Source organism: Alosa sapidissima, chromosome 2 (genome assembly GCF_018492685.1).
Source record: "Alosa sapidissima isolate fAloSap1 chromosome 2, fAloSap1.pri, whole genome shotgun sequence".
NCBI classification, from domain to species: domain Eukaryota; kingdom Metazoa; phylum Chordata; class Actinopteri; order Clupeiformes; family Clupeidae; genus Alosa; species Alosa sapidissima.
The window spans coordinates 28,773,816-28,788,815 of record NC_055958.1 but is presented as its reverse complement, the minus strand read 5'-3'; the positions used below and the strand labels follow the sequence as shown (position 1 = coordinate 28,788,815).

At 42.6% G+C, this 15,000-nt stretch overlaps 2 protein-coding genes across 8 annotated transcripts in view; both read left to right on the top strand.

The window, feature by feature from the left end:
* Positions 1-6,256, top strand: part of wars2 (tryptophanyl tRNA synthetase 2, mitochondrial) — a 21,506-nt gene extending 15,250 nt beyond the window's left edge. For both annotated transcript variants that reach the window (XM_042084114.1, XM_042084115.1), the window contains exons 3-6: positions 691-771; positions 2,122-2,204; positions 4,182-4,300; positions 5,759-6,256. In XM_042084114.1, coding sequence (XP_041940048.1) covers positions 691-771; positions 2,122-2,204; positions 4,182-4,300; positions 5,759-6,207 — 732 coding nt within the window. In that variant the 3' untranslated portion in view covers positions 6,208-6,256. The remainder of the gene's footprint in view (positions 1-690; positions 772-2,121; positions 2,205-4,181; positions 4,301-5,758) is intronic.
* A 5,901-nt stretch (positions 6,257-12,157) lies between these two features.
* tbx15 (T-box transcription factor 15) overlaps positions 12,158-15,000 on the top strand; it is a 33,115-nt gene continuing 30,272 nt past the window's right edge. For all 6 annotated transcript variants that reach the window (XM_042084113.1, XM_042084112.1, XM_042084111.1 and 3 more), the window contains exon 1: positions 12,158-12,658. In XM_042084113.1, the coding sequence (XP_041940047.1) occupies positions 12,457-12,658 (202 nt within the window). In that variant the 5' untranslated portion in view covers positions 12,158-12,456. The remainder of the gene's footprint in view (positions 12,659-15,000) is intronic.

Here is a 15,000-nt window from a genome sequence, read left to right as displayed (position 1 = left end):
TTGGGTTGGTAGAGGTTGGCAGAGAGACTGGGTAGCCTCAGGGGCTGTTTGGAGGGGGAGGTAGTGGAGTGCTCTGTCTCCCTGCAATACTCATTAACACCACACAGGGGGGCTAAGGAGAGTCCCTTGAGACTGGACTGCATTTTACAGGAAGGGGTGCTGCGGATAAAACGACTCTTTTTCTCCTTCTCCTCCCTCTCTCTCTCTCTCCCTCTCTCTCCCCCTCTCTCTTTCTCTGTCTTCTCTCTTTATGTGTGTGTGTATGTGGATCCATATAAAACTTGTAAAGCATTTTTTTGTGTAAAACTTGTGGAGCAGATTGAGGAAGTGGGGAGCCAGGGGATAAAAACAAATGTCTGAAGATCAATCACTAGCCTTGTTTTCTGCTCTGAATTACTTGGTTTGCTCTGGTGATCCTGGTCAGCTGGTTAGCTGGTGCTAGGTTGTGAGTGTCAGTCTCATCATGTGGGCAGATGTTTGAGGTCTGTAACTATTTTCTGCATTTGGATCACTTTTTAGTGTGTAGATCAACCCTTTTTGTCCTTCATATTATTCACATCTGAATAATATATGTGCAGTTTACCATTGTCATGCACCAATGTCTAATAGTCTTAATGTATGTGCGTATGTATGTACGTATGTGACATAGTATGGCAGGCTCTAATCCAGTCTCTCCCTACCTGTCCTCAGGTGCCCGAACATGTGGAACTCTCCTGGATCCTGAGCTGTCTGACCAGCATGCCCCGGCTGCGGCACCTACCCCAGTGGAAGGTGAGAAAGCTGCCCCGCCCTGCCCCGTCACTTTGCGTCGTCTCGTCAGAACGGTCAGAGGGCCTCCGTTCGCACACGCACAGATGGTCCATGTTTGCTTCGTGTAAAAACGTCCAGTCCGTTGTGTTTTACGATGCCCCTTAAAAGAGACTAAAGTGCACTCTCTCTCTCTTTTCCTCTCTTCTGCTCCCCATCAGCCTTCATCCCTCTCTTTCTTTCTTTCTTTCTTTCTTTTTTTTTCTTTCTTTTTTCTTTCTCTCTCTCTGCCTCTGTCCCTGTCTTAGTGTCTGCCTCTTTGTTGTTTAATCAAAACCACTGTAGCGGATGGAGAGTATGCATGAAGGTGCAGATCCATAACTGGCCACAGCTCCTTCTCTCCTCCTTTTCCTTGTTTGTTCATTCTTTCGCTCTTTTTGTTTCTGTGCTTCCTTTCCCCCTCCGCGTTGCCGTCTTTCCCCGACTTCGAGTTTGTTTGAAGCTATTTCCCCTCTCGCTCGCTCCCATTCCTCCCTCGCGTGTTTCCCAATAGCGGCTAAGCGAGCTGCAACGCTGTTTCTCAGTCCCCGTGTTGGCCACATGGTGAGCGCACATCGGTCTCGTTACCGCGCTTCAGCCCGTTTTTGAGTCCGCGGGGTCAACCAGGCCGGACACCGACCGAACCAGCCCTTTGATATCCCTTCTGCTGGAGGTTCGCCGGATGGCCAGCGAAGAGAGAGAGAGGGAGAAAGAAAGGAATGTGTATATATATATATATATATATATAGAAGGAGAGAGAGAAAGAGAGAAATTGAGTGTGAGAGAGGCCTGTCTGCTGGAACTGGAGCGGCTGGAAGAGTGCAGAAGCGGCGTCCTTGGCGGCGCAGCTCCTCGTAAACTCCCTCGCCTCCCTGTTTGCACCACGGTCGAGTGCACAGCAAACGTGCCGGAAAAGCAGCCGTCCCCTTCTGAGTGGCGGGCGGGCAAGCGAACGGCCAGCGCTAACGCGAGAAGATTCCCCGTTGCACACGGAGCCGAGGAGGCCGGAACACCCCCCCCACACACACACACACACACACACACCTCTCCTGTGTTTGTACAACTCGTTTGCTCGGGCCAAACAAGCGCGAAGGAGAGAAAAATTCTGATGTGTGTGTGTGTGAGAGAGAGATTGGAAAGGCCGAGAGAGTTAACGAAAGTGTGAGAGAAAGGCTGTGTAAAGGTTTGTTTATTAGTTCTCGTTGGTTGACTTTTAATGTCTGACGGACTGGGTGACAAAGGGCCAAGTTGAACATCTGTAAAGCCTTCTCATTATTCCATTCTGGATTTTTTTTATCCTTCTCTCCCTCTCTCTCTCTCTCCCTCTCTCTGCAGATGAAGAGCAAGCAGAAAAGTGAGGGAAGTGTTGGGCTGTACACATACCCCGTCCTTCAGGCCGCAGACATTCTCCTCTACAAGTGAGTGCTATTGCAAACACACTCTCTTATGAGCCCCACAACAAACATTACATATGTAAATTAATACAACATTTTTACTTACACATTCTTGTTTTTGAATGCGTTTTCTCAGCTGTAAGATGATATACCAGCTTTGTTTTTTGGGGATTATTTGTACCCCCTCTGTATGAGTTTATTTATGGCAGATTGTTTAGCTCTGCAGGTAATCCAGTTAGATAATATAATTCACAAGACATCGTTTAACAAAAATAGAATCTATATATTTTTTAAAGATTATTTTAATACATAGTCCATCTTATTAAATATAATTGCAAATATGGCAATCCCTGAGAAACACCAACTCTGACACTTACATATACATTTATTAATTTAGCAGACACTTCTATCCAAAGTGACTTACAAAATGAGGAATAACATCCAAGCTATAATGCAGAGGAGACCTTAGAACAATAATTATTACACAGCTCTTCAGAGTGCTGCAGAATGCTCCATTCACTTGAATGGGCCTTCCCAACGCTTGCCTCTGCTGCGTGTCGGGGTCCGGTTCGCCCTGTCGGGACTTATTTTCCCAATAATGACCGGCGTTCTATACATTATCCCTTACATACTACATCAATAAATACTACTAGGTTGCTAGGTTACGGGGACACTGGCGAGACACACCGCTCCGTCTGGCATCATGTTTTTGTTTGTTTTTATGTAATGTCATGTTTATTTTTTTTGTATTGGTTTGTCTAGTTAAATGTTTTCCCTATTTTTTTTACGTTATTTTTGATAGTTTTCGTGTTATTCTTAGTCCTTTTTACTGCTTCTAAGTCAGCTGATGTCGTTGACGTTTGTCCATTGGGAGCTTGCTATGGCTAGCTTTTGCCCTAGCTGTGCCTCTGACATCCTTTCATCCATCTGTGAGCGGTGCTGCACTTCACTGTCTGGTCGAGGGGATCTCTCGGAACAGCTGGACCTAGGCTACTCTGCGAAAGATCTGCCGTGGCTGCCGAGCTGTTGCTGACCTGCGAGCTGCCATGCCAACTGCAGACTAACTGGGCCTCGAACATCCTTCCATCCATCCGTGAGTGGTACACTTCACTGTCTGGTCGAGGGGATCTCTCGGGACAGCTGGACTTAGGCTAGCCTACTCTGCGAAAGATCTGCCATGGCCGCCGAGCTGTTGCTGACCTGCGAGCTGCCATGCTAACTGCAGACTAACGTTAACGGTCAAGAGCTGCAATCTCACAGAGCAACAAACTGTTAAAAGTCCACCGAATTGCGGATCTACAAGATCTCCCACTACTTCAGACTGTGCTTCCAGTGATCTCCAGACTGCAGTCTACAAGGCCTAACGTTAATTTTATCTCCAGACTGCCAGTGAATTCACCGGGTTGGTCAGTTGCTAAAGAACTTTGTTGGTGTTGCATCGGTTGTGAAGACACAGCTCTGTGCGCAGTTTTCACGGGTCATCATTGCCCTTGGACATTTTCAGCTGGTTTGGAAATTGGACTAATTTTAACATCACTTTTCCCCTTTTTTAAATATATTTTCTTTTTCTTTTTTTTAAATTTGTTTTGTTGTCTGTCTTGTATGTCTTGGTGTCATGGGCACGCTGGCGACTACGCCGCTCCATCTGGCATCTTTTGTCTTGTTGTTATCTATGTGTCTTGTTTGTGGAGCGCTTTGGGTTGCACTCTGTGCATGTTAAATGTGCTTTAAAAATAAAACTGACTTAACTACTAGGCAGTGGACCTTAGGTAACAATAAAATCTACATCAATAGATACTACTATGCAGTGGAGACCTTAGGTAATAAATACATTACAGTCCTGTAGTGACACATTACAGTCCTGCTGGCCGAATCCGCACCATATCAGAGGCGCATCTGTCCAACAGACTGAGAGCTAGACTGAGGATCAATCTGTGATCAATGATTGTGATCGATTATTGGTTATTAATTGTGGGTTTGGCTTTGCGTGTTGTCCGGCAGGTCCACTCACGTTCCGGTCGGTGAGGACCAAGTCCAGCATCTGGAGCTGGCCCAGGACTTGGCGCGGATATTCAACAACCACTACGGAGAGTTCTTCCCTGAGCCCCGCGCGCTACTCAGTAAGTCCAACATTTATGTGGAGTTCTTTCCCGAGCCCGTGTGCTTCTCAGTAAGTCCAGCATTTATGTGGAGTTCTTTCCCGAGACCCATACGTTACTCAGTAAGTCCAGCATTTATGTGGAGTTCTTTCCCGAGCCTTGCACCGTATGTAGGTTAATTTATATGATGCATTTATATGTTTATGTGTTATGTCTTTTATCTTTGGATAAAAACATCAGCTAAATGACTATATGTAAATGGGTGAACATCGATGTAGGCTCACACACTTAATACTGGACTTTCATACACACACCACTTAGGATACACACCGCAACCAATAGAAATACTAATATATTATATTAAACGTTCAGTTAAAATACATGTGTGAGATTTTTCTGTACATGTCAATACCCTCCCCTCACACACAGACACGCAAACACAAACAGAAACACACTAATGTAATGTCCACACAAGTGCAGACACACTCACGTAAACACACACTGTCTATATGTCTAAATAATACATTTGTTGATGAACCTCATCGAGCAAACAATATTGTGTAAGTGTGTCACATAAAATTCTCACAGCCACACAAACTCACATGAACTCCTTTGTGCGCTCAATACGCAGTCACGTTGACCTACTCAAACACACACACACACACACACACGATCAGGCTTTTCAACATGGAGCACAACAAGCCCTGCCACTTGGCTACGCCCTTTTATGGTACATAATTATCACCATTCTAAAAGGACAATATGTAAGCAATCATGCATGCGATGGCGCTTTGATTAAAGGAAGACTTCCATGCTCCCCCAGGGTGATAATTTTGATGAGGCTGTTTTTATGGCTGATTTCAACTTTTTTCCCCCCTTCATTTTGGGTTTTGGGGGTGGGTGAGTATGTTGCTGATGAGCTAAAATCTGAATGAAAGTAGTCTGGTGATCACAATTGACCCCATCAGATACGCTATAATCAGCAGCAGAAGTTCAAAGGTCGTTTCTTTTAAAAAATGAAACATTGGAAGCAAGAACAATAGAGGTAGTGACGTGTCATGGATATCGGAAGACAATTATGATGGCACAGATGTAATGGATACCAATGAATAAGAGTGAAGTAAAGCTAGACTTGGTTAATATGGACATCTTTGCCCTACAAATATTGATTAGCGGTTTGTTGTTGTGACTTATTTACATTCTGTATGTTGGATGAACCACTGTTGAAGCAAGTAGCAGCATTTGGCAATTACTAATTTTACTGTAACATATCAATTAATCTCTTTAAAAAATGCATGAACCATAGAAAAAGAGGCAGCAAGTTTCTGTTCCGTTTCTTAACAGAATCAGATGTGCAACATATGTGCATGTAGGAATGCTGAATGCAAGTTTGATGAGTTTATGTGGAGCACTGATTTGTCTGCCCTTTCCTCTCTCTCTCTCTCTCTCTTTCTTTCTTTCTTTCTCTCTCTCTCTCAGGCACCATGCGGAAAGTAAAGTCCCTCCGCGATCCGGCCGTCAAAATGTCTAAATCGGACCCCCAGAAGCTTGCTACCATCAGCCTGACTGATTCGCCAGACGACATAGTACTAAAGATCCGCCGCGCCGTCACAGACTTCACCTCCGAAGTGACCTATGACCCCGACGCCCGGCCCGGCGTGTCCAACCTGGTGTCGGTCCACGCGGCTGTCTCGGGCCTCACCGTCGAGGAGGTGGTCCGCCAGGCGCACGGGATCGACACGGCCCACTACAAGCAGGTGGTGGCCGAGGCTGTGGTCCAGAGGCTGGATCCCATCCGGAGGGAGATCCAGAGGCTGAAGGACGACCGGGCCCACCTGGAAAGTATTCTGGCCCGTGGGACACTCAAAGCTCGGGAGCTGGCCTCACCGGTGATGAAAGAAGTCCGACAGCGCGTAGGCTTCCACTGACTGTGTGTGTGTGTGTGTGTTTTTTTAAATTGCGGCTGCCCTGTTCTCCAAGGAAGATCTGCTACTCTGGTGACCAAGCAAGACTCTGCTAGTCTTGCTACAGCCTTATAGCAACATCCCTGACCAGAGGCTCCAAAAGAGATGGATTAGATTATTGTGATTATTAGATGATGCTGAAATGGAACCACGTCATAGAAAAGGAATTTGCCAGCTACAAGGAGAATCAAGCTGTAATTCTTTTTTTTTTCCTCTGTCACAATGGAAGAAAGTCCTCTTCTGTTGTTATCTTGTGATACTGAAACTGACCTTGCTAGCCTTCTGTGACTTGAGTAGGTCAGTTTGTTTTGATTGTTGTGGTAACATTTACACTGAAGGTAACAAGGGCTATTGAATGTGATATGTTACCAGTGTCAGCTAAGGAGAAGGGACAGAGAGAGAGAGAGAGGTGCCTAGTCTTCCCAGTGGCTTGTGAAAAAGAACTCTTCTGTATCCTTCAGGCCCTGCAATCTTGGGGAGACAGACTGTTTTCCCAGAATGTATTCTGGGACATTTTTATTGGCACTATGGAAACTAAAGCGAGACTGGTGATGACGCTGTCTCTACTGTACAGGTGAGCTTATAGAGACAAGCTCTTCCTTACACTGTTGCTCAGTCACACACTTTCAGTGACCCCCCCCCCCCCCACTGTTCCTTAATTATATTATTTTGTCATGTTTTCTATTTATTTTCAGAATAAATGTAAAAAGAATGTTATAATGAAACTGTACAGTGTTAATGCACATAAATATCCATTCATGCTTACAATGGGTGCACACACACCCACACACTATGTTGAGATTTGAAATCCCTTTCACACCTGCAGCCCACCCTGCATCCAATACAACATACACACACACACACACACACACACACACGCACGCACACACACACACAAAAAGAACACTGGTACAGCCATCATCATTTCCCCATCATTCAGTGCAGGTCAGCAACGCGACACATCGTGAACACTTCCCCCTCACTGTGATGGTTGGACAGACCGTCTGACCTGCCTCTGGTTAAGACAATATTTCTACCTTCTGCGGTCCATCTTGACGTCTTCTCTCTGCCAGCCCGTCTAATGGATCAAATAAACTGTGGGGTCTGGCCTCCGCCGTTATTTTCCAAATGGATATTTACATGGGAACCGGGAGGGTGTTGGAGATGCCCCGCGTACATGTTCGGCCTTGACCTCACCACTTTTTTACAATGCAAAATTATATATCTCGGGGGTTCGCTGCCATCTATAACGCCGCTTTGAATATATTTTAAAACTGGCCCAGTTCAGCTGAATTCTGATAAAGGCAAGCACGGTTTCTCTCCCTCCTTTCGACATGTCTCTCGAGCGCTCTCGCTTACACTGATGTCATTTTTATTTACAGTGGCGCGAGCACCTGTGAAAATCGCATGTAAGGCTTGCGTTGGCTATCTCATGTACTCTAAGGCCAGAAGGAAGGGAAAGGAAATCGCATTGCATGTAGGCCTACACGTCATGTTCTTTTGCTGATCTAATCGTGTAATATATAGTGACCTTTCACATTTCTAGAACTCCGCTCAAGAGTATAATATATTTTTTCTACCTCAATGGGCAAAGTAGCCTATATTAAACTTTAGATAAATAGTAGTCCTAAGTCAAAATATTAAAAAAACGAATATTTAGTTACCGGTTTTTCATTCGTTCTCAATGCAGTCTGCTATCATCTCCACTTTTATTAACATGTCATTCACACAAGATGTCAGCGCGGGTGTCTTATTTATGGACAAGAAGATTTATTTAATTTAGGCAAAACAAAAACAGGCTAATCTGAACACAGAAACGGTGTGATTATGTAGTAGGCTATGCCTACCTTAGAAAATGTTAATGTGTGTGGAAAATCGTCAGCTACATAAAAAACACGCCTCGTCGCATAGCCTATCCATAAATCATACCTGTGGCTGTAGCTGCGTGCGTGGTAAAGTTTTATTTAATTGGGTTCAGAAGCTCAGAAAAATCAACAAAACATTTACTTCGTTATTTATACTGATGACTAACCCGTCTAGTAGTCGAAGATGAAATGATCCTATAGAAATGTACGATATATTATAAATATAATGATTGTTTTAAATAAATATGTGTAGGGCCTACAATTTTGCGGATATTATTTTTCCAACTTGTTTCCAAACAGACGCGGAGTGTCTGAAATATTTTCCATGCAGTCGTGTGCTTCACCAAGCCCCAGTAATGAAGAAAATGAAATATTTTTATACTTTTGAAGTTCCAGGAAAACTCCTAGGGATTATACACACCGATAGTAAATCTTAACCTGCACTATTACTGAACTATCTAAAATGTTGACGTTTCCCCTCAAGACATTTTACGAATCGGTAGATGATCAGAACCTCCCTTACACGCCGCCTCCCATGAGATTATTTTAATTGGACAATGTTTCTCCAGGGTCGAAGAGGGCTTAGCTTACCCTTCGTGACTGGACGCCGTCGTTTATCCTTCCCATATGTAAAAACATGAAGTGGAGAAATTGTGTCTGTAAACAGCCCTGGAAAATACGGTTTTAAATGGATACCGATAAAGCTGGCGCAGTGTGGTGAGTGTTAGTTCATCCAGAGCAATGACAAGCCCTTTCCTCACTACTTGCATTGCGTTCTCCCCATAACCTACATTTAAGCGGAGATCCGCGTTTCATGTAATGATGTGAATTAGGGAAATATACAGTCCTACATGTAGCCTCAGTTTCCTGATATCTTTTGTTGTTTTATTCCAAATGTTATGATATGTAACACGGCTGTAAAGCGGAGTCATAAAGAGGACACTTACCATAAATTTGAAATCTCCGCCTGTGGCCAAAAAGCGCCAAAAGTGGCGCACATCTTTGCCTATTGCCCCGGGATACGTTGGATTTGTTGCAAAGTATTAAAGACAAAATCAAATGTTATGTTAACTGATTTGACGGAATCCAGAGCTGTTTTTATATAGGTCAGAGGTCATATTACTCTTTTTATGCAACACAGTTTAAAACTCCACGCATTTGTGCAGAGAAGACCTCTGTTAATTTCAAGTTGATTAAGTGTTGACTCAATTCTATAGGCCTATAATCAGGTGTTAAACTACTACAATAAAAAAGATGGACGGTGTCTACAGTGAGTTGTGCGTGCTGACAATTGTCAAAGGCATAGGCATATGTCCGAAAAATATATATGTTTTTCTCAACTAAAGGACGAAGGAGACGACGGACGCGACAGGGGCATCTTATAAATAGCAGTTCTTTCTCTTACCTGTCTGCCCAGGGCATTGCGTTGAGAGCTTAAAAACGAAAACTGTGTACACAACAGATGTTATTTCAATAAAGATTTGTTAATTTGTTTCCGTTGAGATGGCATTTTGATTAGCCCAGTCGTGGAGATTTTGACCAATTCACAGGGTGCATTGAATTGATTGGCTAGACTATACATGACCGATTCTCGGTCAATTGTAATGGTTACACTTTAGTTTGCATTGCAGATTTTTTTGTCAGCCTATGCTGTCTGGTTGGCCTGCTTCAAACCCAGTTGTTTCAGCGTTAGAGGCGGAGATCAGTGTCCTTCAGGACTATAGCCTATGTTCCGTCGTGTTTAGTCATGCACCGACCAGAGAGGAGGATATTTAATATTCAGTCAAAATGTTATTACTTGATAGACAAATGTATTAGCCTATATCTCCGAGATAGGCTATGCCTCCAGCCATGATCTGAGTGTGCACTTTTACTTATGGTTGACAACTATTTTCATATGCGGCGGATGGCAAGACTATAACATTTCTCTTACTGATTTGGGAGTAAGGCTACAGAGTACAGGGTTATTGCTATCATTCAAATTCATGAGAGTTTTTGAGATATTCTAAAAAATAATGTAGTCTATGGGAATTTGAAATGAAGAAAAGCGTATTTCTATGAGTACCACAACATTGTTGAGGCTACATTTACACAAGCACATTTACAATTTCCGTTTATTGAAATCAAGTGTTTTGGTATTGGTAACAATAAAATATATATTCTACCATGTAGCTTCCATAAACATGTATGTCTATAGGTCAGATGATGACCCGTGCAATGAAAAGTCCACACAGTCTAGGTTGTACAACATTAATGAGTAACCTGACTGCATTTTTAAAACTTCATAACGAACAGTTTCGCCTCCATATATTAGACTTGTGTGGCAAATTGCACGACTACAAATGATTCCATGATGATCGTGAAAGAAATAACTATTTAGATCTTAACGAATTAGTGAAAAATATGCCTTACAAACCCTTTAAGAGCATTATGACATCTCTAATGTTGCAGGAGAGAGGTGAAAATGAAAAATACTGAGATCCACTTGGCACTTATTAGCATTGTTATTGACATCTTTTTGCGCTATTGTTGACTACCGATATGTCAGGCTGGAAAGACTTTGGGTCTTGGGGGGGTTCGACTCGACCCACAGAAACACTTGTGCATGATCCTGACGGCAAGAAGGAACGACTGGTGCTTGGTCGTTCACATTACCATAATCAATCACAAATATTTGAGGATGATATCAGAAGTAGTTAATCATTAAAAAAATCATACCTAAGAAATTTGCAAATGGTTGCATAGTGATGTTAATCAGAATGTTTTAGTGTAGCCTATTTTAAATACCACAATTCTCAATTAAAAAATAATTTCATTTGCATCATATAAAAATGGCTTTGTAATCTTACTTCAAATTGGTACTGTTGTAAAGTACCAGGCATAACATAGCGACCGTCTTTATTACGATAAAGTCGGTCAGAACAGCTTTCTGGTCTTTAAAGTTGCAAAATATCCGCAATTTAATTATTTAAAATTACCTCCATAATTCATTGTTTTCAGGTCACTTTTACCCATTTTCGTTGGGCCACTCAAAGTTAGCGTGTGTAGGCTACCCAAGGCTGTCACTATAGGCTAGACCCTCGGCTGACATCTAAACGAATTGCGAAGCCTATCTGTTATATACTTCAGAGCAAGACCCAACAGCCATGGACAGCCTTAAAGATCTTAAGCAGCAGCTCAGCACATAGAGTAGCCCATTTTACAGGCTGACTCACCTGCCATCGGACTTAAGCCCTGTCGGATTTGCCCATGCACCGGTACGCCAAAGTTAAGCTCAGTCGCTAAAGTATGTGAGAGAAATTACATTTCAGAACTATCTCGTGGTTTATGCAGTGACTGATATAGGATTGGTAGCCACAGCGTATTTATGGAAACACAATATATGGAATAGCCTACACATTTATAACTAAAGCTAAAAGCACTCTCTCTCCTCCGCAACGCAATGTGGGTTCTAATTGATATTTTAAGTTTGATCTGAAAATGTTTAAATTGCCATAAGCTATTTTGGTGGGTATTGGCGCACTGGGCCCATAATAGCTGACAACGTGTGGAAATCTTCCACTGTTAAAAAAGAGTAAATGAGCATCACTGCGACTTCATCGTACACATACAGGCAATGCATGTAGAAGTGAATGAGTCAATAAATACAATTTTGAAGGGACGAGGGTAATTCATGTCGCAATGCTGTTTCAAGTTTAATAAGAAACGGGTTTTACTTCATGTAGCCTAGATAAATGTAAACCTCAAACTCTTGGAGACATTCTTATTATATTGCCTTTTCCCAAAAACATTCAACCATATATTTTTCTTCATAAAGCCCCAACGAGGTTAATTTACTGTTGCACGGTCGGTCAGAAGAGTCCAGCCAAATGCTCCAGTTCCACGAGCTGTTATTTCCCTCCTCTGTTATTGGACGACATATTTTGGTTTTCTCTCTTTCCGCGTTTCTCATTGGACACACGGGATTTGACAGGGAGCGAGAGGGCTGCCCTTATGTCTTCGAAAAAAAGTTCTCCAGAAGTGAGTATCAATCAGAGAGCAGAGAGAGGGACAGAGAGAAAGAAGGAGGCAGGACGGAGTCACGAAAACAGCTAGTCATTATCAAAATATCTCTTCGAACCACATTTACTCTGCCACGCCATTGACTGCTATGGGACATGGCATCTAATCTCTGTAAAAGTTTAAAACTCTTGAGGTAGTCATAGGTTGGGGGATTACTTTTGTCACCGGAAAGTTTTTCTTCTTCGTCCAAGCTCGCTGTAAACTTTCTGCTTGTTTTGTTTGCTCGGTACCTGTGTGTGCGGAAGGAGTTTTTGTCGTCCCCTCTGCTGGATTTGTTGCGGGAGAGATGAGTGACAGGAGACGATCTGCCGCCGCGCTGAGCTCGAGAGCGCACGCCTTCTCGGTGGAAGCCCTGATCGGGACGAACAAGAAGCGGAAGCTCCGGGGCTGGGAGGAGAAGGAGCTCGAGCTCTCCATGGAGAGCCTCGCCACGAACGGACAATTAGGAGACGGTGACGATCCTGCGCATTGTCTGGATATCGACCCGGGTTAGTTGCGTAACGACAGTTGGCTTATTTTTTTTGTCCTGGTGTTGAACAATGAATACGGGTCTTATAAGTGGCATGGATTAAACGGCTGGCATGGGTGGCTTGTTGAGCAAGCTCAGCTGTTTTCACCATCATCTGTTAGCTGATTGTTCAATCAAAGAAGAAGTAGAACTAGTATACACGGCAAAGATGGCTAGCAGTTTATAAACAGGTTTACTCTTCATTTTAAAATTACCAGTGTTTAACATGTGACTGTGCAATGTTCTTACTGCAATGCTTGGCAACAGAACAGTACACAAACTAGGCCTTCAGTTCTCCATGAACAAACTTCAGCTTTTAAAAGTGGTATTTTTGACCTATTATAATAGCATTTAAAATATTGGGGAGATCCTTTAGCACATAAATTTAACCCGGTTCCTTTTTCATACGCAATCAGATTATATTTTATTTAATTGCCAAAAAGACTACAGCATTATTTAAATGTTCATTTTAATTTGGTATGTCTATTTATATAACCCAATATCAGCTTACCTTGAAGCTGTCCACAATTTGAAAAGCGTGACGTGGTTTTTCAAGGCCGAGCTTTTAGCTATCAAGTATTTTCAAGCGCTTAACTATCTGCTCTGTGTATTGAAATACATAGAGTATATACATTTGTAGTGAAATTAAATTAGTCAATTATGCAATCGTCTTTTCCTTGGTTCATATGTTTCATTAGGGTTAAGTTAAAAGGATTTGATGGCATAGGCTACATTGTTACCACGAGTAACATTGTTACAACGTGTAAACTCCTGCAAACAGGTGAGGATGTGTACGCAAGTCTTTCGCAATTCAACAAGTCTCTTGGTGTTGTCAGATTAGATTTGACTGTGTGTGTGTGAGTGTGTGTGTGTGTGTGCGCGCGCACGCGTGCAATGGCATGTGTTTGTGTGAGCGATGGCACAGGCGCGCTTGTAGTGTGTGTCCCCTCACTGGACTTGTAGCGATGTTGCACTGCTCATCCCTTGTTAGTTGCTCCCTCGGACCTTTTGAGATAAGATTAGACAAAGGAGGAGACGCGCAGCTGATAAATCCATCTTCGCTTATTTCCAAGCCCTGCTAATTACTGCTGTTAATATTGAAGTCAAGTGCATTACAAATTCAAAATCACTTTGGTGACCTTTAATGTCGAGCCCTACTTGACTGTGTTGCAAAGGGAGTTACTTACGGGCCTTCCAACGGTAAGACACATTTTAGCGTTTACTACCTAAAAATACCAGTTTCGTGGATGATAGTGGTTATGAGTTAAAAATCAATATACCCTGAATATTTGCCTCTTTTTCCATATATACTTGCCAACCTTAAAAACACGCTTGAGAGTTAAGCATCATGTCAAACCCGCTTGAGAGTTAAGCATCACACACACACACACACACAAATAAATAAAGGATAACTCGAGCGCAATCAACACCAGTAGTATTTTTTTGGTGCAAAGATTGTACTCCAAATGCAAGCGTGAATACAATTACTGAATCAATAATTAATAATTAAATAAATTGACATAGTCTTTTCCGACGTGATACTCCTGGGAGATCCTTAGGGTGTGAGTGGCTCGAGCTGAGCTTTCATCTAAGTGCAATTGAGAGACGCTTCAAAAGTAGGCCCCGCTCGCTTATTAACCAGGGGCAAGTAGCTAAAATGGCCCGTTACTAATTGATAGCCAATAATTGAAGAACAACAATTTAGCACTGACCTCCAGGAGATGTTACAGATTCAATATGCCGGTTTTCTTCTCTGTTTTAAAAGATAAACTGACATCTTTTTTTTGTGTTTTGCTGCAAAGACTTTTTCCACACGCTGACTGGAAGACAATTTAACCTATCGAAGAATGCTTGATGTTTTTAACAGGCGAGGATGACTTAATTTGCCAAGACTTTTCCATTCACCGAAGAGTTTCTGAGTCTCCGTTTTTACAAGCTTACCCTCGGAGCTTTGATAAAATATATTAGGCTATTTTGTGCTTATGACACTGCGATCATCCTCCCAAGTAACCAAATCTGAAGACTGTTTTTACTGTATAATTCTAACACTTTATAATGATCATAATGCTGTCATGTCAGATTTTGGTGTAAAATGTAATATGAAGAAATTAGCAAATTACCCCCCCCCCCCCCCCCCACAAAAAAAAAAGAATAACCACCATTTCTACACCATTTCTCGACATACATCTTAATACCATAGCCTAAATAAAGCATGTTTATGGAAAATAATATTAAAAGTTCACCAACATCCATAACTCAAAGACAACCGACCATTTTTCAAATCTGAATAAACGCGACAGGTTGAGTGACCTGACCCAAGCG